At 42.7% G+C, this 25,294-nt stretch overlaps 1 protein-coding gene across 3 annotated transcripts in view; it reads right to left on the bottom strand.

Annotated features, from left to right (window-relative positions):
* Positions 1 to 1,064: 1,064 nt before the first annotated feature.
* The window catches only part of AHI1 (Abelson helper integration site 1), a 185,800-nt gene continuing 161,570 nt past the window's right edge, over positions 1,065 to 25,294 (bottom strand). For all 3 annotated transcript variants that reach the window (XM_054024126.1, XM_054024127.1, XM_054024128.1), the window contains 2 exons: positions 10,116 to 10,195; positions 1,065 to 3,917 (listed from right to left, as the gene is read on the bottom strand). In XM_054024126.1, coding sequence (XP_053880101.1) covers positions 3,704 to 3,917; positions 10,116 to 10,195 — 294 coding nt within the window. In that variant the 3' untranslated portion in view covers positions 1,065 to 3,703. The remainder of the gene's footprint in view (positions 3,918 to 10,115; positions 10,196 to 25,294) is intronic.

Below are 25,294 nucleotides of genomic sequence, written 5' to 3'. Positions count from 1 at the left end.
TTTAGCCTGTTCCCGCCTTAGATGAAGTATTTCCTATTCACCTCAGTAATTAGAGCAGAAAGATGTGGTGAATGAAGTGCCTCATTATCAAGTTTGCATCCACGGTCTCTGCAGAATGGCTACCATGCCGGCTATTTTTCATAGCTGTCTGCTTTTGCTTGCGTTGGACCATTGTTAACCCTAAATGATACTGACATTCAATTCTTCATCAGACAATCGGGTCCAGCCGGCAGATTTAGTTCACTAGTCAACAGAGACTTTCAATTGTCATGTTCTTCTGTGTTCTCATTAGCCCTTATTTGACTGTGATCCATTGCCTATTGCCTTTTGAGTTAAGTGATGCTACAAATACACGACTTGTGTTTTATGATGTCCATTCCTTAAAGCATTAAGGCAAAAAACAAATGCAAGCTGATGGTTATGGGGGAATACAAGGAAAAAATGAGTTGTCTCTTCCTTTCCATTTTAATTGTTCACATTTGTGTAGTGTTCAACATTTCTTTGCTGAACCACAAATACATGTTACAGCTGGAGAAATGTATGTATCCAGAAAAAAATATACAATAGAACCCCAAAACAACAAACCACTATACTATCACTGGTCAGGTAGTTATAAACTTTTGTAATTTTTCATCTCTTTATATAGATTTCTACCTGCTTTGTTCCACCAGTGATTGCCATTGTCATTATTCCAATGACACTATTTGTGCCAATAGATCAAGGTTAAGTTTGTGTTTCCTGTAGAAACCCCTCATGCAGGTATTTATAACTCTGCCATTCTGGGCAGTAGCTTAGTGAACAAGGTCTCAGCTCACTCACATTTTGAGATGTTTAATGTGCAGCTCTTAAAAAAAAAAAAAGGGGGGGGAGGAGGAAATTTTTTTCCGATCATTTGTGCAGTATGCATTCTGAAATCCCCCTCCCCCAAATTAAAATTTAGTCCCTCTAAATGTCTAGAAAGTTGCCACCAAGTGTGTGAAGTTCACCATTTTTTATAACTTTTTGTGTGTGTGTGTGTGCTGCATTATCATGAAAAAGGCACCATGCTACACAAGGAGACAAAGTTTCATTTCCAAGATTAGTTTACTAAACCATCCCCTTGCTACTACAAATTGACTTGACAAATAGAAAACTTATTCTTCGATGGTTGTACGTATATTTAAAACATAATATGAATGCCGGGGGGGAAAAAAGCATTCCCATTTCTCAGACTTCAACACCACTGAAAGGAAAAATGAGATTTTTTTACATAATGTATTAGCTACATTTCTAAACACAGGTAAAAACTACAAGTCCTTGATATTATCTCCTGATACGTACTACTTTAAAAGATTAATAATAATCTTAATCTGAATCTCCTAATTTGGATATTGAAAATGGCTCAGAAGTGTTGTTTTGTTAAATGCAGATCTTTGTTCTTTCTCATTTCCTCTGAAGTAAATGCAGTTCGCTCTCACACTGCACTGAAGGAATACAAAGCAGTAAAAGAATCTAACCTCCATGAGGCGGGGAGAAAAGGATAATGCAAATAAAGCCAGTGATTCTGTAATAATGAGAATAGTAACAAAACAGTTTTTAAAGTATATTTTCAACTCCATAAATGTTCATGTTGGGTCTTTTATTTGATTTCTCTGCTTAACTGTTATTTGGAACTGTGCCTTGAAAGACGTGTCTTCTGCCTCTCCTCTCTCAATTTGGAAAGTGTGGCAAAGCAGCTCTGTTCAGCTTCAGAGCAGTGAACATAATTGGAGCCCTAGTTCGCAAGCATGAAAGGAGGCACTGTGCCTTTGATTAGAACTACCATTTCTCTCTGGTGTGTATGTGAAGTGTTATTTTTATCTTCAGCATCCACAATGCCAAATTAACATTTTACTAGGCTGGAGCACCCAGCTCTTGGCTACGGCTCCACTCGCCCTGACGTGTAGCCTGATGTCATGCTTTGCCCTTATCTTTAAATGTGACCGATGGCATTTTAAAGTCATAAGATGCTGACGTTTTCCTTTCATAAAACATTAAATCCCACACTCCTCACTGAAGTAGCAGCTGGGCTGTATTTCAACAGCAGCTAGACAAGAAGCCAGGCTAAAATATTAAGCAGTTTCACTACACCGGAATAATATGCTTTTATAATATATGGCTAGGGAAACACACACAGGAGTTCATTATCACCCCAGTGCACACATGTAACTCCAGTTTAGGAGAATATGGGATTTGCATACACACACGCACTGGGCAAACAGAGCCCTTAACAATGCCCCTGAATAAAGGATTTTTTTCCTGGGGAGTTTTACCCAACAGAAACATGTTTACATATTTTTATGCCTTCAAAACATGTGCAGGGATGATACTAGAATATATGGCAACTAGTCCTTTGCATCTGGGTGCATTTCACACATCAGTGCCCAACATGGTTATTCTCACTTCTTTTTTTAATGGAATCAAGTGCCTTGTCTACTAAATAAGGGTTTTCTAATTTTATGTTATTTATTGCTTCAGAGGGGGAGGGGGAAGATTTTCCTAGCAGAGTAAAAATAAACTGGACGCCATCAGTCAGAAAAAAATACCAGCATTAACTGATGGAAAGTATTTCATTTAATGTCAAATGTAAAATGATAGTATTGTAAGAAGTTATTGAAATAATTAATAATGGTTCACAACATAGTGCTATTAATTTAAAAAAGAGATAAACTAAACATATAAAGGAAATAAATACTACACACAGCATAAAATAAACTACCCATTTTGATATGAAACATTTCTTCAAAATAAAGTAAAATATATTTGGCAATGCTGCTCTGAGTGCAGCAAAAACTGAGTTTTACAAAGTTTTAGTGCACATTTATATATTTATAAAAAGCCTTCATTTTAAAAATCGATGTACCAAAAAGATGAATTTTCCAATCCATACTCATGTTGGTGAGCTTTATCTACAAGTAGTTCCACTGAAGTCAATTTACTTGCATGAGTAGGTGTTCACCAATATAAACAAGGATTGCAAAATCTAGTCCAAAGTGAATACTCAACAACAGGAAGACATAAAAAGTGTATGTTTTCATGTAGACCTGTGTAAGATTCTTTCAGAGTGCTCACATGCTAAATACAGAATACTGTCTGTCTTTTTACATGCAAGAAAATCAAAATTGCTAACACGAAACCTTCTATCCTGGTCAAGCTTGTTTCATTTTAGGTCACAGAGTACTAACAATTTTGGACTTCACTCTACCACCTTTGCTCATGCTCAAAAATGGCTTGGATCCAACGCCCATTGAAGTCAATGGGAATCTTTCCAACAGTAAAATTCTAGTCAGCATGAGAAAAGTAGCAGAATTGGGACTTAGATTATTTCAGAATGCATCTGTAAATGCTGCTCTTGGGAAATATGAAAGTCAAACTTCAGGCTTGAACTGTCCAGGAGCCCAATCCTGTGACGTGCTGGATACTCAAGTTTCGTTAACCTCAGTAAGAGCTGGAGATGCCAGGTTCCTTGCAGAATCAGGTTCCAGACCACATGGCATGTCTTGAAAGGAGTATGGGGGAATTTTGTGTTTGTCTATGTTTAATGTTTTGGTTTTCAATTTTTTTTTATCCTGAAAGTGAGATTATCATTTCAGCATAAATCCCATTCAAATCCATTTTTTTGCATATAATATTCTGAATGCAACACCTATATCTGGAGTTAAATGATTACTTCATTTATGACACTTCAACTATCAGGTTCAAAGGCAACATTTGTCTTTCCACTTGCACTTGAGTTTTTCACTGCTCTTTTCTTCTTCTTCAGTTCTAACCCATGTGTTCTAGGTTTGTTTTCAACACCGTTAGTGGTAATTGATGATACAGGGGTGTCAAGAGCCATTAAATTTGGCGGATTTTCCATTGTTTCATTCTTCAGTATCCTTTTCTTCTTCTTTGTAACTCTATTGGGGAGGGGGAGAGAAGGAGGATAAGAAACATACAGAATTAGCTAAAGTTTAGAGCTATTTCCACCCACAGCTGACATGCTAAAACAATTGTCTGCCTTTCCCCCCTGGGTATAGTGGTGAAACAGCTGAAAGTACTACTGGGCTACTGCAGAACCAAAACAGACAAAAGCACTAGATCCAAGTATGGTGGTCTCTGTTCCAAATCCACTGGTTTGCTTTGCAACATATGTTCTAACAGTCCTGTTTGATGACAGCTGCCTATGATTTTTAAAACTAACTAGAGCCTTGAGTAATCAATAAGTTTAATTATTTAAAAATGTCAAATTACCAACCCTCTGGCCTCCTCCAAAGAGCCATTACAGAATATTTTTCATCCTCCAACTTTGATTTCCACAATATTCCAGTCAGAGAGAGATTCCTGGTTTATTTATTCATTCACCCACTCTAGGAAAATCATGCAAAGTGGAGTAACTCAATTGATCATTTAAAGTATCTGAACTAGGATGTATTTACAGAAATGCAAGCTGCTTTCATTTCCACTAATGGACTGGGCACTTCACATAAGCTGCAAACACATCATGAATCAAGTCAATTTCCTTATATACCCTCCCCAACTGCTGCCACCCAATTATGGGTTGTGATGGCCATCTGCAGACCCCCAAATAGAGCAGGAATTTGAGTGCATTATAGTGCTGCAACCCTCATCAAGGCAAAGTCATGGACTCTCTGTTCTGGGCAGAAGTTGATGGAACCTTACTTAAATAATGACTTAGTTTAGACTGTAAGCTCTTTGGGTCCGGGACCATCTCTTTGATCTGTGTTTGCATAGTGCTCAGCACTATGGGGTCTGGGTCCATGACCAGGACTCCAAGTGCTACCACAGTACACATGAATAAATAATAAGCATGGATGACTGAAGTCCAAAGTACATAAAGAGCTTCATGGAGCTGCCCTGGAAGTTGCAAGGCAGAAAAATAGTTGATGTTGGAGATACTGCTCTAGTGCAATAAGCTTTCATATGCAAGCCCTTCAAATGGTAGTCTTGCTGAAGAAATGAAGGCTATTCTCCTGTAAACAGAGTTCTTTTGAGATGAACTGTGCACATCCAAACCCCTGGGATGTACTGGCAGTGCAGCTCTGAGCACAGGCGCTCACTTTTGTTTTTGCCAGTGGGTGCTTTTCGCCTTCACTGAGCGCCATGTATATACTCATGCCACCTACTGGTGGCTTGTGGGTGCTGAGAACTCCCCCCCCCTTTTTTTTTTCAGTGGGTGCTTGAGCCCCAGAGCACCCACAGAATTGGTGCCTATGGCTCCGAGCACGAAATGTTCGACAGCAGTGCCTGCTGGAGCACCCTCACCCTCACTGATCCTGAACATTCTGGGCGGGAGGCTATAAAAAAAGGGGCAAGGTAATCTGGCCACCACAACTCTTTCCACCACCTCCTCCTCAGGTCCAAGATTACATTAGGACTTTGGGGAAAATAGGAAGGTAGGCAGGGACTGTGGATGTGCAGGGCCATCTTTAAGATCTCCAGTTCCAGGTGAGTGACCTTCATTTTTTCCTCTTCTTCTAGTGGCCTGTGTACATCCCCACTCATGGAATAATTTGATATGCAGTTCTGACATGTGAGGAAGGTGGGACGTGGTGTCCTAATTAAATAATGACTGAAGTACCATTGTACCAAAGTGAGCATCTGAATGGGAGGCTAGGTCTACTGCATAATGTTTTGTAAATGTATATAGCATTTCATGTAGCATATCTTCACACTCCTGCAATTGAGAGGTGAAGTTGAAGCCATTGTGACCAACAGTTCATGAAACTGAATGACATCTTCTGATGGGGAAGATGCTGAAGCAACTTCTACGTTATCATCAGGAAAGGTCTCATCAGCAGGCTCTAGATGTGTGTCCTGGAATTCCATGGGTCCCATTGGTTCTTCCTCTGAAAGGGTTTCTGGAACTACTGATGGGAAGTGGTCCTGATAGCCCAGTGATGCAGATTTATATGGGAGCAGAAGATTCAATGTATGAAGCTTCCCCTGACCTCTAGGAGGGGACTGGTGCCTATAAGGACAAGTGTGTTCACTATCCCCATAACACCTGGGTGAGGACCAGTAAGTTCATCTGGCACAAGGAGGGAATTGTCAGTCCTGCCAATATTTTGCTTCAGGTTCCCAACCATAGTACCTACTAGGGTAAGAGCATGGTCTGTATATATGTGAACTGTGTAGAGCATCTATGTAGCATTTGCCCTGATATGCTTTCTTGTGAACAGAAATGGTAATTTAACCTATCTGTCACAATCTATTTCAATGTTAGATTGAGGATCTGATCTCCGTTGATGGCAGCAAGGAGTCACAACCAAGATCCAGAACTGATATGGTTGTTGCATTAGGGGGATGACACTTCTATAGGCATTTGCACTGTGCCATGGCCTTAACCTTTGGCCCAGGGTGTTTTCATAACTGACCTAAGGATCCAAGAGGGGTTGGGAATGGTGCTCCGCCCTGCTAACAGGTGCCATACTTGCACCATAATCTTATCTGGAACAGAGGTACTGGATATGAAGGGGTGCTCCCACTATGACTGTCTCTGCTAACACATATGGGGTTCCATTTGTGTCTTGAACTGGGATCTGATGGCTTAGGATCCTTTGACAGTACCTTCAGCAGCATCTTGAGCTTTTTATTGCCTGAAGGGGTAGGAGCTGACACAGGCCTCTCTGCACTCACAGACGTGGGTAGGGTTTGGCTGCTAGCGCCTCCAGCAGTACTAAGGCTTGGTGCTGGCTCTGACACTCTTTGTGAGCTCTTAGGATGAAGATGCTGCAGACTGTGTACCATGCAGGAGAGCATTCCTTCCCCCAAGCAAGCCAGACACCTGGTATGGGCATTCAAAGTGGGAATACAGCACAACAAGAGGCACAACTCTTAAATCCTGGTCTCTTCCTCTTCAGACCTGCCACAGACACCTGAACTGAGGTGTTGGAACTAATAAAAACTAAAAAAATAAATACTTTTAAAAAAGAAAACAAATAAGCTAAAATTTCTAATATTAATCCTAACTAAAAAAAAATCTATCTAGGGCACTGAGTCCTCAAAGAGGATGGATCAATCTGGAGAGCTTCTTGGTCTTTCTGCTGCTGTGTTTGGAAGGAACTGAGGTGGCTGGAATGCCATGACTCCTTTTTATAGCCTCCCGCTCAGAATATTTAGGAACAGTGAAGGCAGGGAGGAGGGGGCATGAGAGCGCTCTGGAGGAAACTGTTCTGAAATGTTCCACCTCAGGAGCTGCACTCCAGCACATCCCATGAGTGGGAACATGCAGGGGCTAGTCGAAGAACAATAGGAAATGAATGAACGACATTATCCTTCCGTGCTGTCTCAATAAGGTAGGCACTGCTGTCTTAAGAGATCATGAATCTTGGCATCCAGTCCAGATATTGTATTTTCAAGGACTCTGACCCACAGATCAATCTCCTGAATCCTGCCTGTGTTCTTATCTCTTATGACTGAACTCGTCTACAATGGGAATTTTTGTGTGGAATAACTTCTCTATCTCTTTCTTTGCAGCTATATTTACATGCACAACTGGCTGCTTTCCTGTTTCTTTCATGGCACAGGAGCTCGAGAAGAATGTTGTTTTAGGCTCAAAAGCAGCTCTCCCCATGATGTTAGACTCATATTTAGCTTGTGATCCACTATGACCCCCAGATCCCTTTCTGCAGTACTCCTTCCTAGGCAATCATTTTTCATTTTGTATGTGCGCAACTGATTGTTCCTTCCTAAGTGGAGTACTCTGCATTTGTCCTTATTGAATTTCATCCTATTTACTTCCGACAATTTCTCCAGGTTGTCCAGCTCATTTTGAATTTTAATCCCATCCTCCAAAGCACTTGCAACCCTTCCCAGCGTGGTATCATCGGCAAATTTTATAAGTGTACTCTCTATGCCATTATCTAAATCATTGATGAAGATATTGAACAGAACCTGACCTAGAACCGATCCCTGCAGGACCCCACTTGTTATGCCTTTCCAGCATGACTGTGAACCACTGATAACTACTCAAACTGCAGTCACACCTCTGATTGTCATGTGGAATTACCCTAAGTGTACATCTATACTGCAGCTGAAAGTGGTAATTCTGGGAACGATTTTCCAACCAGTTATGCAACCACCTTATAGTAGCGCCATCTAGGTTGTATTTCCCTAGTTTGTTTATGAGGTCATGCGAGACAATATCAAAAGCCTTACTAAAGTCAAGATATACCCGCTATCCACAAGGCTTGTTACTCGGTCAAAGAAAGCTATCAGGTTGATTTGACACAACTTGTTCTTGACAAATCCATGCTGTTATTTATCACCTTTTTATCTTCTAGGTGTTTGCAAATTGATTTTTTAATTATTTGCTCCATTATCTTTCCGGATACAGAAGTTAAGCTGACTGGTCTGTATTTCCCCAGGTTGTCCTTATTTCCCTTTTTATAGAGGGGCACTATATTTGCCCTTTTTCTGTCTTCCGTCTTCCATGCCTTTTCAAAGATAATTGCTAATGGCTCAGATAGCTCCTCAGTCAGTTCCTTGAGTATTCTAGGATGCATTTGATCAGGCTCTGGTGATTTGAAGACATCTAACTTGTCTAAGTAATTTTTGACTTGTTCTTTCCCTGTCTGAGATGCTGATCCTACCTCATTTTCACTGGCATTCACTATGTTAGACATCCAATCACCACCAACATTCTTGGTGAAAACAGAAACAAAGAAGTCATTAAGAACCTTTGCCATTTCCACATTTTCTGTTATTGTCTTTCCCCCCTCTTGAGTAGCATGTCCTTCAGTCCCTCTCATGTTTGGAGTGGCATCTCTGTGACACTCCTACTCCCTGCTGCGCAGGAAGAGGGACTGCTAGAATTTAAATTCCGATGACTCAGGCATCCAACGTCTTTCTGAATTGCAGTTGAAAGGTTTCTTAGGCTCTTTATTTCCCTCATAGGATCCAGCATCTGAACCAGATTGCTAATGTGACCTACTCTCATGACGTGTTTATTTCTCATTTAAATGAACATTTTATACCTAGTAATGCTCCCCAAACCCTGAATTAGATCATATTCTTTGTGAATTCCATATTTTATAAATCCCTACTCCTACACTACTTTGAAGACGCTAAAAAAAAAAAATCACCTTTACTGAAGTTTTAACTATGCAGTCCTGTCATACTGTGGTCCGAGTCCTGTTTTTAAAAAATTGCATCAAGTTTGTGTGTACTCCTACTAAACCATTCATTTTCTTCTTGAACACAATCCTGTTAATACAATTATGCTCAAAATGCAACCTCATATTGTGTCACGGTGTAGTTTTACAGCCCCCTTTCTTATGGCACATGAGCATTAAGCAAACTTTCCCTTCACCATTTATTTCTGAATCTAGACACAAAGATGGAACCTTAGCAATGAGGGTTTTGAGACATGGTTAAAATTAGAGATATAAAACCATCTCTAACACTCAAGGATAGGTTATTATATGATCAGCTCTTTAATGACAAGGAACGCAAGTATTTTCTAGGTATTCTTCAAAAATAAATGAATGCAAATAATTCAAATAATGGTTAGGATAACATGAAGATGACATGGAAAAACAAGTATTTAAGCATTCATATGGAAGACCTTGTGCAAAATGTTTAGATCTTATTTATTTCAAAGTTTCACACATTGTATAGTTACATATATATGTGTACACACACACACACACACACACACTTAAAATACAAATGTAAAGATGCTGGCTGGCTTGTCTTCCTTACATGTGACAACCTCATTCAATTTACATTAATTAATTCTTAGAAGGTGCAAAAAGTAGTTGGCAGCTCATAACAATATGGGTTAATCAAAAGAGCTGAGGGATGTTTCATGGCAATCCTGCACCTCTGGATTACAGCTCAATTCCCTTACACTATATTCCTTACAGTATCTCTGTAACATACCTATGCAAAAAAGTACAACAAACCATTATTTCCTTTTCACTTTATTTTTCTTAAACACTTCTCTAGACCAATTATCCTAAATTTAACTTCTTTTTTTGCTGTCTCGCTTAAAAGAACAAAACAACCTCCCCCCCCCCCAGACAATATCTCAGTTTCCTAAGAGCAGTTGTAGAAGTAACACTGCAAATTGCTTTGAATGATTTGTTGCTTACTGTGTCACAGGTGAGTCTATATCTGTGTCATGCTCTGAGATAAATTTCAGGTCCCCTGACTTGGTGATGACTGCTGACATCTGCAAAAGAAAACAAGCAGGAAGGTAGAAAGAAGAAAGACAATGGGGCTAACACATGTACATTGAAAAGCCACCAGCTTCCTGAATAAGGAGAGAATATACCCAGTCTGAAAAAAGAATGTCTATCAGCCATGAAGTGTTCACTCCTATGTGGTTAAAAACAAGGAAACAGCCCCCTGCTTTAACAACTCCTTGCAAACAAAGACAGTTTTCAGGTGTTTGGCAAAAACAACGGGTTATGATTCTTTGCTTGAATGAATCTTAAAATGCACATAGTCTGTAAGGGATTAAATTTATTTCAGATATTGAATTAGTAACTAAAGAATACTGAGGAGTCATCCCATCACACCCTTAACTAGTGAAAAAGCTGCCTGCTTCACTTCATAGAGGTTTTGTTAACCTAGCCTTGCAGATTTTGTTCAAAGTGGTCCAAATCTCTTCAGGTTTGTTTGGAGGTTAGGGTTCGGACAGACTCAAAACTCACAGTGAATTCATGCAAAATTCTCTAGTTTTCTATGAAACCAGTGAGTGTCAGCCCAGTTTGCACTTCACATCCATAAACCTCCTCTACTCTAATAGGACTGGGACACTCCTTTATCACAAGAACTCCTCTTAGGAGTGGGAAGGAATGGCTCAATGTGGCTTGCAACTTCCTCCACCCAAGGTCTGAAGTCTTCCACGGCAGAGGACTCTACTGCCTGCTCTTCCTCCTGGAGTCTTCACAGGCCTCTAGCGCCCATTCTTTACTGTTGAATTTTCATGAAGGAGAGAAGAGAGCACAACCGGAAAGCCTGCTGTTTCACTCTCTCTCCCCAAATCTTACTCAGCTCAGGCAGATGTACACACACTAGTTCTGATCAAGCTCATGTGCGAAAAACAGCAGCATGGTCATGGTAGCATGGGCAGCAGCTTAGGCTAGCCCCTGAGTATGTACCGAGGATTTCAGATGGTACTTGAGCAGCTAGTTCGAGCCACTGCAGCCACACTGCTATTTTTAGCATGCTAGCTCAAACAGAGCTAGCACATGTACATCCACTGAGCTCTGAATTACTTTCAGCTGCAGTATAGATGTACACTTGGGGTAATTCCACATGACAATCAGAGGTGTGACTGCAGCTTGAGTAGGAATACCCTCACTAGCTTGAATCTAGCAGCGACTATGCACTGGCATGAACCCTGGCACAGGCTAGCAACGTGAGTACATACCCAGGGTTCCAGGCGGGGTTGTACACAGTGAAGCTAGTGTGGGTATGTTCACCGCAGCTGCAATTGCACCTCTGTTTGCAGTTAGACACATTTAGGCCTAAGAAGCTCCACAGTGCCTTACATGGTTAGCTAAAAAAACCATGCAAAGGAGATTGGGGCATCTCTTATTCCACGCGTAACACCACAATGGTGGCAACAGGAAGCTTTCTTGTCTCTCTGCTGCAGGTTGACAGGGCTCTGCACCCTAGAAAAATCTTTCTGGGATGAGATGGGTGTGCAGAAAGACAACAGGCGAATCTCTGAAAATTGGATAGTGCTCTCCATGGAGATGGTCAAACACTAGAGCCTGAAGGAGGGCGAGGGGTTAAGTTGAAAACATGATATTTTCTAAAGCTAAGAAGTTTTTCCAGGTAGATTTTGAGAAGCGTGGCCTTAAAGTGAACTCATCCAATAAAACCTGGACCAAGCTTATTTTTTAACAAAACTAAGTTACGTTTTGAGTTCAAAATGAAACCAAGTAAAACCCATTCCATTGGGTTTTATTGGGGCATTTCAAACAACTCTAGTTCTTAAATTCACCTCACCACACCCCGTGATTTACACTAGAGATGGACCTACCCAGCAACTCTTATCTGCCCGTAAATCACACATTTCACTCTCAACCCTCATCTCTCCAGGAAATAGCCAGGTGCCATTTTCTCTGAAATTACTCTCTTTGAAATCCTCTCTCTAGAACCACCAATAGTATTGAGAGGGAAAATGCCCTTCAGATCCTCCTGAGTGGCTGACACAGTGATGTAACTATTGGAAACAGCACTCTCAAAGTCAGCAAGCACCTTCTGGGAGAGATGTCAAGAAAGAAACGACAACTTCTGATAGTCTGCCACTTGGTGATTAACGTTTGTATGAGCTAATAGGTATATCATGGCCATGCCATCTCTAATTTAAACAAATAAGAGAAAACAAATATTGCCTTCAAGGCAATATGATCTTATTATAAAGTACAACTTAGGCTAGCTTCACTATTATAAAATGAAATAATAATAATAACAACGCTTTACTCTTCAATAATTTCATAGCATTTAAGGCAAGAGGAGAACATTATATCACCAAGTCTGACCTATTGTAAATCACAGGTCCTTTAATGTCACCCTGTAGTGAGCCCAATTACTAATGTTTGGCTAAAGCATATCCTCTAGAAAAGGGATTCAGTCTTGATTTGAAGACATTAAGAAATGGAGAATCCACCTTCCCTTGGTAATTTGTTCCAATGGTTAATCACTCTCAGTACTAAAAATCTGTACCTTATTTCTCATTTGAATTTGTCTGGCTTCTGCTCACCATTGGCTCTTGTTATGCCTTTCTCTACTAGATTGAAGAGTCCTTTTGTAGTTAATATTTTCTCCCCCTATAGGTACTTATTCAATGTAGCCAAGTAACTTCTCAATCTTCTTTCTGATAAGCTAAGCAGATTGAGCTCCTTTAAGTCTCTCACTGTGGGGCATTTTCTCCACCCTTGAATCATCTTTGTGTCTTTTTCTGCACCCTTGCCAATTTTTCAAAATCCTTTTAAAATGTGGATTTAAGAGCTGGATACAATAGTCTAGTATCAGCCTCATTAGTGCCATATACAGGGTTAAAATCACCTCCCTACTCCTACTCTCTTGCTTATACATTCAAGGATCACACTAGCCCTTTTTGCCACAGCATCACACTGGAAACTCATGTCGAGTTGTTTGTCTTTTATGACTCCTAGATCCTGTTCAGGGTCACTGTTTTCCAAGATACAGTTCCCCACTCTATAGATCTGGCCTGCATTCCTTGTTCCTAGATGTATAACTGCATTTGGCTGCATTAAAATACATTTTGTTTGACTGGGTCCAGTTTACCAAGTGATCCAGATAACTCTATGACTGTGCTGTCCTCACCATTATTTACCACTCTGCCAGTCTTTGTGTCATCCACAAGTTTTATCAGCAGGGATAATAAAGCTTTCCATCAATGATCTTAAAGTCCTACACAAGCATTAATTAATTAAGCCTCACAACTCCCCAGTTCAAGTATTATCATCCATATTCCGAAGCTGGGGAAACTGAGGCATGGATGTTAAATGACTGGCCTCATGGTAAGTCTGTGGCAGATCTCCTGGGTCCCAGTCCTGGACTTTAATCAAACTACTAGATCATGCTTCCTATAACATTAATTAAAGCAAAGTAAACAAAGTAAACAAACAGACGTGTAAGCTCCTACTTCTACGGCTTGATTCTGCTCCTTCCATGTCAATGGGACTTTTACTATCGACTTAAATGGGAGCAGTATCAAGCCCCTAATGGCCAAGGAATTAATGTATGCACGCTGCTAACAAGAGCCACGTTCAGACATGAGCCATCATCACACATGACCTGTGAAGAGGTTCTAACAGTTTCCTTGGCCAGTGGAGACAGGATCACAGCATTAGAAAATACCATACCCAGCCAGTGTATGAATGTGTAAGAGCACTGCTTATGACAGAAAAAAAAACCTCTCTGTGTTAAATTCACACATAAATCTACATTAACATAATATAAAATTTGGGACTGTACACAAAAGAAGGAAACATACTGTCACTGTCTGATAACGATATACAATGGAGTGCAACCATGAGTGATTACTACATTTTTCAATGTTCACACCTTCCTGATGTTTATTTTTTCCTTTTTACACTCCCTTTTCTTATTGTCAGAACTGGGCCAGGTCATTCTCTTGGAGTTTCTCACATGAAAGTAGTTAAGGCTTTTCATCTTCCATATTTTCAAAAAAGGAAAAGAAGACAACAATCTTTAATACTGGAATCTTTCTCCTAACTCTGTTAATACTGCAATCAAACATCTCGCTTTACAAGACAGGAGAACCTGACTAAACTGCACTGCAGCAAAATGCGAACCTAGTCCAAAAACTGAATGTTGAGTTTTTCAGAATGAAACAGCCAATTGAGATTCTGCCAGAGTCACGACTGGTGTGGGTAACGTCTAGTTCTCCATGAGACATGGGGCAAGACCCCCATCACCCCTGGTCGCTCCCTGAAATACATTATAAATATATATTAATTCTAATTAGCCCTCAATGCTGATGTCTCTTCCCCAAACTCAAAACTCTCTAGTATAAAACTTCACCGATCTACAGTGGGCCTTTCCCCCGAGTGTTGATCACTGACGTTCTATCATACTTCTGTCTGATACAGTATTCTTCATATTTTTAAAAATCACATTTTTGTTAAACTTAAAAGCGGAGTAATCTGCAAGCAAGTGGTCTTCCTGTTGTTCCTGGGGAATTAAAAGGGTTCTGTGCTGGTGAGGACTAGCTGATGATACAAAGAAAACAGATAAATCCTGTGATAGTAAAGATTATAACGGGATATGCAAATGCACTCAGATACTCCCACTTGCCAGTGGAGTGATCCTGAATTTGTTTAGTGTTTACAGAATCACAGAAATTCTAAATGGAGTGTAACACTAGAGCAGTTCCTATTTTAGAAAGGAAGTTATTGGCCATGCAGAGGAAGCACATAATGAAAACTTGTCTAAGGAATAAGCTGTTTTTTATTCTCCTTATAGAAACAAGGGGGAAAGCATCAATAATCAATTAAAGCCTATTCCTTATCACAGACAATTCCAATAAGATACTTTTAAGTTTTCTTCCAAAAAGAATAGTGAACGGTATTAAAGTTGTAAAGTCAAGTTCTCAAGGGTTAGGAAATGCTAGAATGAAGCCTTAATTCCACCCCCTTGTGCAAATACATTCGGGTAGTTTTTCATTACATGCTCACGTACTATTTTTTCCAACAGCACTCCTGCCTCATTCAGTGCACAGGCTGGGCAGTGCTCACTTAATAAGCAACTATTCCACGTTTTGTTTTATCCTCATTGTTCAGTATGTGGCCTTGGGCCTTATTTACTGCATATTATTCAAAGCCTGCTATGAAGTCAGAACGATTAATTTCCTCATTGGCTTTTCTATGGTTGTCATCACTATAGGATCCAAGTGCTTCATAAACACTAATTTATTCATCTTCACCAAACCCCTTGAGGTGAGATGGTGGTGTCCCCATTTTACAGATGGGCGCTGGGGCACAGGGAGATTAAAGTATCAAAAGTATCCACTAATTTTGGGTGCCCAATTTGAAATGTCTATGACCTAATTTTTCAGAGACCTTACTGTTACATGGCACTTTATATATTCAAGCACAGCCCCCATTGACTTCAGTTGCAGTTGTGAGTGCTCAGCATTTCTGCAAATCAGACCCTCGAGCCTCAAGTCAGGCACCCAGAAAAGGAGGAACATACATTGAGTGACCACCCGTTGGAAAGTTTGGTTTAAGTGTCTTGCTTAGCATCACAAAGGGACTCTGGCAGAGGCAGGGATAGAATCCAGTTCTCCCAGGGCAGTATTCAACTGCCTTAAGCATGAGACCATCTTTCTTCTTCCTGCAATACTCTGCCCCATTTGTTATACATCTTCCAACTTCTGAAATAAATGAATACAGGGCCCACAGACAACATCCATCTCCAGGGCACATCCATCCTGTGCAGTAAATATGGCTGGAGTCATGTGGAAAAAATAGTATAGAATAATAAACTGTAAGGCCAGAAGGGACTTTTGTGATTACCTATGATTAGTCTGACCTCCCGCACAGTGCAGGACACAGAACCTCACCCATTCACTCCTGTAATAGATCCATAACCTCTGGCTGAGTTACTGAGGTCCTCAAATCATGATTTAAAGACTTCAAGTTACAAAGAATCCACCATTTACTCTAGTTTAAACCTGAAAGTGACCCATGTCCCATGCTGCAGAAGGAGAAAAAAAACCAACACAAAACAAAAACAAAAAAACCAGGGCCACTGCCAATCTGACCAGAGGGAAAAATTCCTTCCCAACCCCAAATATGGTGATCACCTGATGGACCTTGGGCATGTAGGCAAGACCTACTAGCCAGACACTTGGGAAAGAATTGTCTGTTGTTACTCAGAGTTATCGCCATCTACTGTCCCATATTTAGCTGTTGGGGATATTTGTTACAAGCAGTAGCAGATCAGCCACCAGCCATTGTGGTGATCCCTTCCATATGATCCCTTCCATAAATTTATCAAGCTCAGTCTTGAAACCAGTTAGGTTTTTTGCCCTCACTGCTCCTCATGGAAGGCTGGTCCAGAACTTCCCTTCTCTGATGGTTAGAAACCTCCATCTAATTTCAGGCCTAACTTTGTTGATGGTCAGTTTATATCCATTTGTTATTGAGCCAATATTGGTGCTTAACTTAAATAACTCCTCTCCTTCCCTGGTATTTATCCCTCTGATGTATTTATTGAAAGCAATCATATCTCTCCTCAGCCTTCATTTTGTAAAGCTAAGCAAGTCAACCTCCTTAAGTCCCCTAAGGTAGGTTTTCCATTCCTCTGACCGTCCTAGTAGCCCTTCTCTGCACATGTTTCAGTTTGAACTGGCCTTTCTGAGGGCAGGTTTACACTACAAATTTACATCAGTGCAGCTGCGGTGCTGTAGTACATCTGGTGAAGACAGTCTAAGCCGACGGGAGAGAGCTCCCTTGTCAGCTTAATAACTCCACCTTCACAGGAGGCGGTAGCTATTTCAGCTGGAGAAGCTCTCCCACCGACTTAGCGCTGTCTGCACAGGGGATTAACGTCAGCATAATTATGTCGCTCAAGGGTGTGGATTTTTCACAGCCCTGAGCAATGTAATTATAACAAAGGTCTCACCAGTGTCTTGTACAATGGTAATAACACTTTCCTATCTTAACTGGCAAGACCTCACCTGATGCATCCTACGATTGCATTAGTCTTTTTCATGGCTGCATCACATTGGTGGCTCATAGTCATCCTGTGATCAACCAATACACCCAGGTCTTTCTCCTCCTCTGTTGCTTCCAAATGATTCGCCCCATCTTATAAGAAAAATTCTTGTTAGTCCCTAATTGCATGACCTTTCACTTTTGTACTATTAAATTTCATCCTATTTCTATTACTCCAGTTTTTGAGGTCATTCAAATCTGCTTGGGATATTCCGCTCCTCCTCCACATTGGCAATACCTCCAGCTTTGTCTCATCTGCAAATTTTATTAGTACACTCCCACTTTTTGTGCCAACATTATTAATGAAAATGTTAAATAAGATTGGTCCTAAGATTGATCCGTGAGGAGCTCTTCTAATAACCTCCCTCTAGTCTGACAGTTCACCTTTCAGTATGACTTGTAGTCTCTCTTTAATCAGTTCCTTACCCACCTCTTGATTCATATATTAATCCCCATCTTCTCTAATTTAACTAATAATTTTCCATGTGGAACTATATCAAATGCCTTACTGAAATTCAGGTAGATTAGATCTACTGCATTTCTTTTGTCTAAAAAAAATAAAAATATATCAATCCATCTTCTCAAAGAAAGAGATCAGGCTGGTCTGGCATGATCTACCTTTTGTAAAACCATTTTGTATTTTATCTCACATACCTGTATGTTCTTAACTATTTTCTCTTTCAAAATTTGTTCCAATACCTTGAATACAACTGAGGTCTAACTAACCTCATGTAATTAAAGACTTCATTACTGTCTCCACAAAATGCTTTCAAAGCTGAGTAATCTAATCAGTCTCCCTGTTGTTCATGAGAAATTAATCAGGTTCCGTGCTGGTGTGCGCAGGTAAAAAATAGCAGTGAAGATGTGGCGGCATGGAATATGGCATGGGCTACCAATACGAGTATGTACACAAACTGAAAAACAAATTCCATCATATGGTACCATAATAACACTCCTGTAGTTCATCAGCAGGTTTGGAACATTTAGATACAGAGCAAAGGCTTCTGCCACTTCAGCTAAGGGTGTAACTGATAGCAGCACTACGGTGTCATCTTTTATGGAGACCAGCACTAGAGCGGGATAAGACACACATTTTGCCAATGGGTTTCACAGATAGTTGCTGAGAGCAGAGGAAGACAGACTCAGGGATCTTAGGTTCCATTCCAGGCTCTGTAGGGGCAACATCCTCTAGGGGGCACAGATTCTTCTGCCTGTTTCCCCAAAGCTTGATTTCTTCTGTCCTGTCCCAAAGCTTGATTTCTTCTGTCCTGTCCCCTCCAACCTGTCCTTGTCCCAGTCTCTCTCTCTTCTCCATACCTGGCACCTTGTCCCACTCTCCACTCCTCAGGTCTCTCCTCCCACCCCAGTGCAAGTCTCCTTGCCCAGCAGCCCCATTTCCCCCCTCTTGGCTCCTCATCCAATCTGTGGCTCCTCTCCCCCTATTGGCTTCCACGCCCAGTCTTTCTCCCTGGGCTCCTCATCTAATCTCAGACTTTCCCCTGCCCTGACTCCATGTCTCAGTCTCTTTGCCCAGTCTGCGACAGTTCTGCCCCCATACTACAGCTCCTTATCAGATTCTCCTTCCCCTGCCACCACCTCAGTTCCACAACTGGTTCCTAGTCCAAGTCTTCTTCTCCAGGCCTTCCCAGTCTTCACCTCTCTCCAGATCCAACTCTGATCTCCTCATCTGGCATGAGCGTTCCTCCTATCCCCGCCAAATAGCTCTTGGTCCCACCCCCATTTCCTTCACTAGCTCCCAGTCTCCCCCAACACAGCTTCCAGTCCCAGCTGCTCCCCCCTTGGCTCACAGTCTCTTTGCCCAGCCAGTCCCAGTCGACCCTCCAGCTCCCAGTCCACTGCCTGACCGCCAAATCTAAATCACTGTTTCTCTCCCCCAATCATCTAGGAACATGGAATGCAGGCCAGATCCCTACTGATCAAATTTGCAGATGACACAAAGCTAGAAGAGTTGTCAACACTTTCGAGGAGAGAGCTAAAATTCAGAGGGATCTTGATAAGTTGGAGAACTGGGCTATAGACAGCAAAATGAAATCTAACAAACACAAATGTAGGGTGCTAGACTTAGGGGAGAAAAACCAAATGCACAAATACAGAATGCGGGCTAACTGGCTTGGCAGCAGCATTGCTGAGAACGATCTGGGAATTGTGGTGGATCACAACCTCAACATGAGTCAGCAATGTGATGCTGTTGCAAAAAAAGCAAATGCAATTTTATGGTGCATTAACAGAGGTCTAGCATGCAAGTCACGGGAAGTGATAATACCACTCTACTCAGTGCTGGTTAGACATCAGATGAATCAACGTGTCCAGTTTTGGTCAGCAGTGTATAGAAAGGATGCGGAGAAACTGGAAAGGATCCAGACGTGAACGACAAAGATGATCAAGATGGAATACAAGCTATATGAGCAAAGGCTGAAGGGTATGTTTCGTTTGGAAAAGAGGAAATTGAGGAAGGACATAAGAAAGGCCATACTGGGTCAGACCAAAGGTCCATCCAGCCCAATATCCTGTCTACCGACAGTAGCCAATGCCAGGTGCCCCAGAGGGAGTGAACCTAACAAGTAATGATCAAGTGATCTCTCTCCTGCTGTCCATCCCCATCCTCTGACAAACAGAGGCTAGTTATGATAGCGGTTTCCAAATACTGGAAAGACTGCACTAAAAAGATGGAAAAAAGTTGTTCTCTCTTGCCACAGAGGGCAGGACAAGGGGCTCAAACTACAGCATAGCAGATTCAGATTAAATCTCAGGAAAAACTTCCTAACTGTAAGAACAGTAGGGCAATGGAACAGACTGCCTCGGGAGGTTGTGGAAGCTGCTTCATTGGAGGTTTTCAAAAGGAGGCTGGAGCCATCTGTCTTGGATGGTTCAGACACAACAAATCCTGTATTTTTGCAGGGGGTTGTATTAGATACCCTTGTGGTCCCTTCTAATCCTATGATTCTGTCCCAGTCTTATCAGACTTCTTGTCCCAAACTATTTCCTCCCTCCCCCAGTTTGGCTTTTGTCCCCTCTATATTTGAATCAGACAGCTTTCTTTTTCTCACTGCCTGGGTGCCAGCAGGGGGTCACTGAGAGCACAGGATGCTTTTCAGCTCCAGTGCTCAACCCCACCCTAGGTCAGAACAACTGGGAGTGGCCATTACAGGGAAAGTCCTTCTAAGCCTCCATAGCCCTGGGCTGGAGTGTATTCTTTGTTGCTCTGTGGGGATAGCGCATGCACAGTCTGGTCAGCACTACAATATGTGAGAGGCTCAAGCATACTCCGTGAAGATGGAATCATCTGAGGTTTTAGCTGTTAAGCTCTAGCAAGTCTCTACTAAGCAATTTTTAACATGGGCAAAATAATATATTTTTCCTTAGTCTCATTCTCCTTGTTGTCAGAAATAACTGAACTGTTTTGGTTGAAGTAAATATATATATATATATATATATATATATATATATATATATATATATATCAGCCTGAAGCAGACATCGAGCATGGAAAATTTCAACCCAAATAGCTAACGTTTGGCAAAGTCATAAACAACTGAAAACAAGGTTTTATAATGGGAACATAATAATGGCTATACTGGGTCAGACCAATTGTCATCTAGCCCAGTATCCTGGCTTCCGACAGTTGCCAGTGCTAGATGCTTCAGTGGGTTTATAAAGAGAAAGGGCAATTATTAGTAATCCATCCCTTGTTTTCTAGTCCCAGTTTCTGGCAGTCAGAGGTTCAGGGGCATCCAGTGCATGGGATTGTGTTCCTGACCATCTTGGCTAATAGCCATTGATGTACCTAATCTGCTTAATTTATCTAACTCTTTTTTGAAATCAGTTATACTTTTGGCCTTCACAACATCTCCTGGCAATGAATTCCACAGGTTGACTGTGCATTGTGTGATGAAGTACTTGTTTATTTTTGTTTTAAATCTGCTGCCTATTAAGTTCATTGGGAAGTTTTAGGCAACCTTAATAATAGGTGGTGCTACCAGTCCTGACTATAAGAAAGACTACCTTCATTCATCATAGGCCATTAAAGGCAATTTTCCTTCATAACTTGAAGTCAATTGAGACTCATTGTGTCCAACGTTCTACCATACGTAGTATTAGTGATCAAGGCAATCCAGATTCCAACAATCAAATGACTAATTTGCAATTGCTGGGGCTGGGATTTTCTTGATGTCAGATTGCTAACACAGGTGTTTGAAGTTTTTCTATCCACAGAACACATACCATATGATACAGACAGCAAGTTCCCTCATTCTGCCCTCCCTCAACCAGTGCCTCTGTGCCCATTTAATCCTTTGCCTATTGACAGAGATTGCCAATAGGACTGCCAATTAGTGCCAACTGTAAAGGGATATTTTTCCTTTTATTTACTTTTTAATTTAATGATGTGGCCATTTGTTCACTAGGAGAGATCACCCCCAGTCTAGTATGATGGAATAATAATAAAAAATACTTTGCATTTCTATAACACCTTCCATTCCAGGATCAAAAATGCTTTCCAATCTAATTAGTCTCATAACACCTCTATGGTAGGTATTATTGTCCCAGTAATGCAGGTGGGGCAACAGAAGTAAGATACTTTCCCAAGGTCACACAGAAAGCCCATAGCACAGACTTAAATAGAGGACCTAGGTCTCCTGGCTCACAAACCTATACTCAATTATAAGACCATCCCTTCCTCCCCTAAACTACAATTTAAGTTTTATGAGTTGCAGATTGTGACCTAGATCATCTCCCAGAGATCTAAGTGTGTGTGTGGGTCCTCTGAGTGCAGATCCTTCCATGCCTGCTTGGAAGGGGAAGAAGTTTTTCTCTCCATGGCAATATATTCTTTCTGCCTAGAAGCAAGTAGATGGCTCCTGTGGAAAATGTCATGAGTTTTGGAGACAAGGTTGGGAGGAGTCCATGCCACCACTTCCTGCTAATTCTGCCTTATTTCTCTCCATTCTGGGCCCCTTTAAACACTTCCCCATTGAATGGACAATTGGCAGGGAACTCGGTAAGGTGAATCCTGTGGAGTTTTCTTGTCCCTCTGGTCTCTTTATTGGGATGTAGTATGGCCCAAAATTATTTGTATAGACAGCTGATGTTTTTAAATTAGACTTACCCTGGCATATATATTTCTGAAAAAGACGGTTACTCACCGTTGTAACTGTTGTTCTTCGAGATGTGTTGCTCATATCCATTCCATTAGGTGTGCGCGCGCCGCGTGCACGATCGTCGGAAGATTTTTACCCTAGCAACACCGGCGGGTCGGCTGTGGAGCCCCCTAGAGTGGCGCCTTCATGGCGCTGAATATATACCCCAGCCGACCCGGCGCCCCCTCAGTTCCTTCTTGCCGGCTACTCCGACAGTGGGGACGGGGGGCGGGTTTGGAATGGATATGAGCAACACATCTCGAAGAACAACAGTTACAACGGTGAGTAACCGTCTTTTCTTCGAGTGCTTGCTCATATCCATTCCATTAGGTGACTCCCAAGCCCAACTTAGGTGGTGGGGTCGGAGTGAGACATTGCTGTGTGCAAAACCGCTGATCCGAATGCAGCATCGTCCCTGGACTGTTGCACTAGTGCATAGTGAGCTGTAAACGTGTGGACTGATGACCAAACCGCCGCTCTACAAATGTCCTGGATCGGAACTTGTGCCAGGAAAGCAGTCGAGGAGGCTTGGGCCCTCGTGGAGTGAGCGGTGAGGTGCGGTGCTGAGACACCTGCCAGGTCATAGCAAGTCCGGATGCAAGACGTAATCCAGGAGGATAGGCGTTGTGAGGAGACCGGTGAGCCTTTCATTCGGTCGGCCACTGCAACGAAGAGTTGCGTCGTCTTTCTAAAGTGCTTTGTGCGGTCAATATAGAAGGCCAGGGCCCTTCGTACGTCCAGGGAATGCAAACGTTGGTCCTGGCGAGTGGCATGTGGTTTGGGATAAAAGACCGGGAGAAAGATGTCCTGGTTGATATGAAATGGAGAAACCACCTTAGGGAGAAAGGCAGGATGTGGACGAAGCTGCACTTTATCCTTATGGAAAACTGTATAAGGGGGCTCGGATGTAAGCGCCCTGAGTTCAGAAACGCGCCTTGCTGAGGTGATGGCTACGAGGAAGGCTGTCTTCCAGGATAGGTACAAAAGTGAACAGGTGGCTAGTGGTTCGAATGGAGGACCTGTGAGTTTGGAGAGAACCAGATTGAGGTCCCACGTCGGGACGGGATGACGCTGTTGTGGGTACGTCCGGTCTAAGCCCTTGAGGAATCTAACGACCATCGGGTTAGAGAATACCGAGGACGCGAGTTCCCCTGGGTGAAAGGCCGATATAGCGGCCAGGTGAACTCTAATTGAAGATATCGCCAACCCCTGTTGTTTTAGGGAGAGGAGATATTCCAAAATGAGGGGAATGGGTGCCTGCAACGGGGATGTGGCTCGTTGTTCGCACCAACAGGAGAACCGCTTCCATTTGGCCAGGTACGTGGTCCGTGTTGAGGGCTTCCTACTGCTCAGTAGAATCTGTTGTACAGAGTGCGAGCATTGCTGCTCTGCCTGGGTGAACCATGGAGCAGCCACGCCGTGAGGTGGAGTGATTGGAGGTCGGGGTGACGCAACCGGCCGTGGTCCTGAGAGATGAGATCCGGATCCAACGGAAGCGGGATCGGTGTCTGAACCGAGAGCTCCAACAGTGTGGTGTACCAATGTTGTCTTGGCCACGCAGGAGCGATCAGAATTACCTGTGCCTGGTCTCTGCGCAGTTTGAGCAGTACCTTGTGGACCAGAGGAAACGGAGGGAAGGCATAAAACAGGTGGTCTTTCCAGGGAAGCAGAAAGGCGTCCGAGAGGGAGCCCGGAGCTCGACCTTGTAGGGAGCAGAACACGTGGCACTTCCTGTTGTCTCGAGATGCAAACAGGTCTATCTGGGGAAACCCCCACCTCTGGAAGATGGAATGTATAATGTCCGGACGGATAGACCACTCGTGCGTTTGGAAGGACCTGCTGAGTCGGTCCGCTAGAGTGTTCTGGACTCCAGGGAGGAACGATGCCGTGAGATGGATTGAGTGGGCGATGCAGAAGTCCCACAGGCGAATGGCCTCTTGGCATAGAATTGACGAACGTGCTCCTCCTTGCTTGTTGATGTAGAACATGGCCGTGGTGTTGTCGATGAGAACTAACACACAGCGGCCACGTAGGAGATTGAGGAATGCCTGGCACGCCAGGCGTACCGCCATCAGTTCCCGAACATTGATGTGTAGGGCTAACTGGGATGCAGTCCACAGGCCCTGGGTATGGTGTTCGTTGAGATGGGCGCCCCACCCCAGAGATGACGCGTCTGTGACCAGGTGCAGGGAGGGTTGTGGGGCGTGAAATGGCATCCCCTCGCAGACTACAGTGTGATCTAGCCACCAGGTGAGGGAGGCCAGGACCGAGTTCGGGACCGTGACCACCATGTTCAGGCTGTCCCGATGTGGACGGTATATTGATGACACCCAGGTTTGAAGCGGGCGAAGTCGAAGTCTGGCATGCCTGGTTACGTACGTGCAGGAAGCCATGTGACCCAGCAGGGTAAGGCACGACCTCACCGTGGTAGTTGGGAAGGCCTTGAGCCCTTGAATGAGGTTCGTGATGGTGCCAAATCGGTTGTCTGGCAGGATGGCTTGTGCACGTCTGGAGTCTAGAACTGCGCCGATGAATTCTATTCTCTGGGTAGGTTCTAGAGTGGATTTGTCCTTGTTGAGTAGGATGCCCAACTTGTTGAATGTGTGCACTATTCTGTGGACGTGAGCTTGAACTTGCTCCTTGGTGCGACCGCGCACCAGCCAGTCGTCTAGGTACGGGAACACCTGTATCCCTTGCCGACGAAGGTACGCTGCCACGACAGCCATACATTTCGTGAACACCCTTGGGGCCGAGGATAGGCCGAAGGGAAGGACTGTAAATTGGTAGTGCACCGTGTTTACCACGAATCGCAGGAAGCGTCTGTGAGGTGGGTAAATTGAGATGTGAAAGTATGCGTCCTTCATGTCGAGGGCGGCGAACCAGTCTCCA

This window comes from Malaclemys terrapin, chromosome 3 (genome assembly GCF_027887155.1).
Source record: "Malaclemys terrapin pileata isolate rMalTer1 chromosome 3, rMalTer1.hap1, whole genome shotgun sequence".
In the NCBI taxonomy this organism is placed as follows: Eukaryota; Metazoa; Chordata; order Testudines; family Emydidae; genus Malaclemys; species Malaclemys terrapin.
Note: the sequence above shows the minus strand (reverse complement) of the source record. Positions and strands in the feature narration are given on the sequence as shown.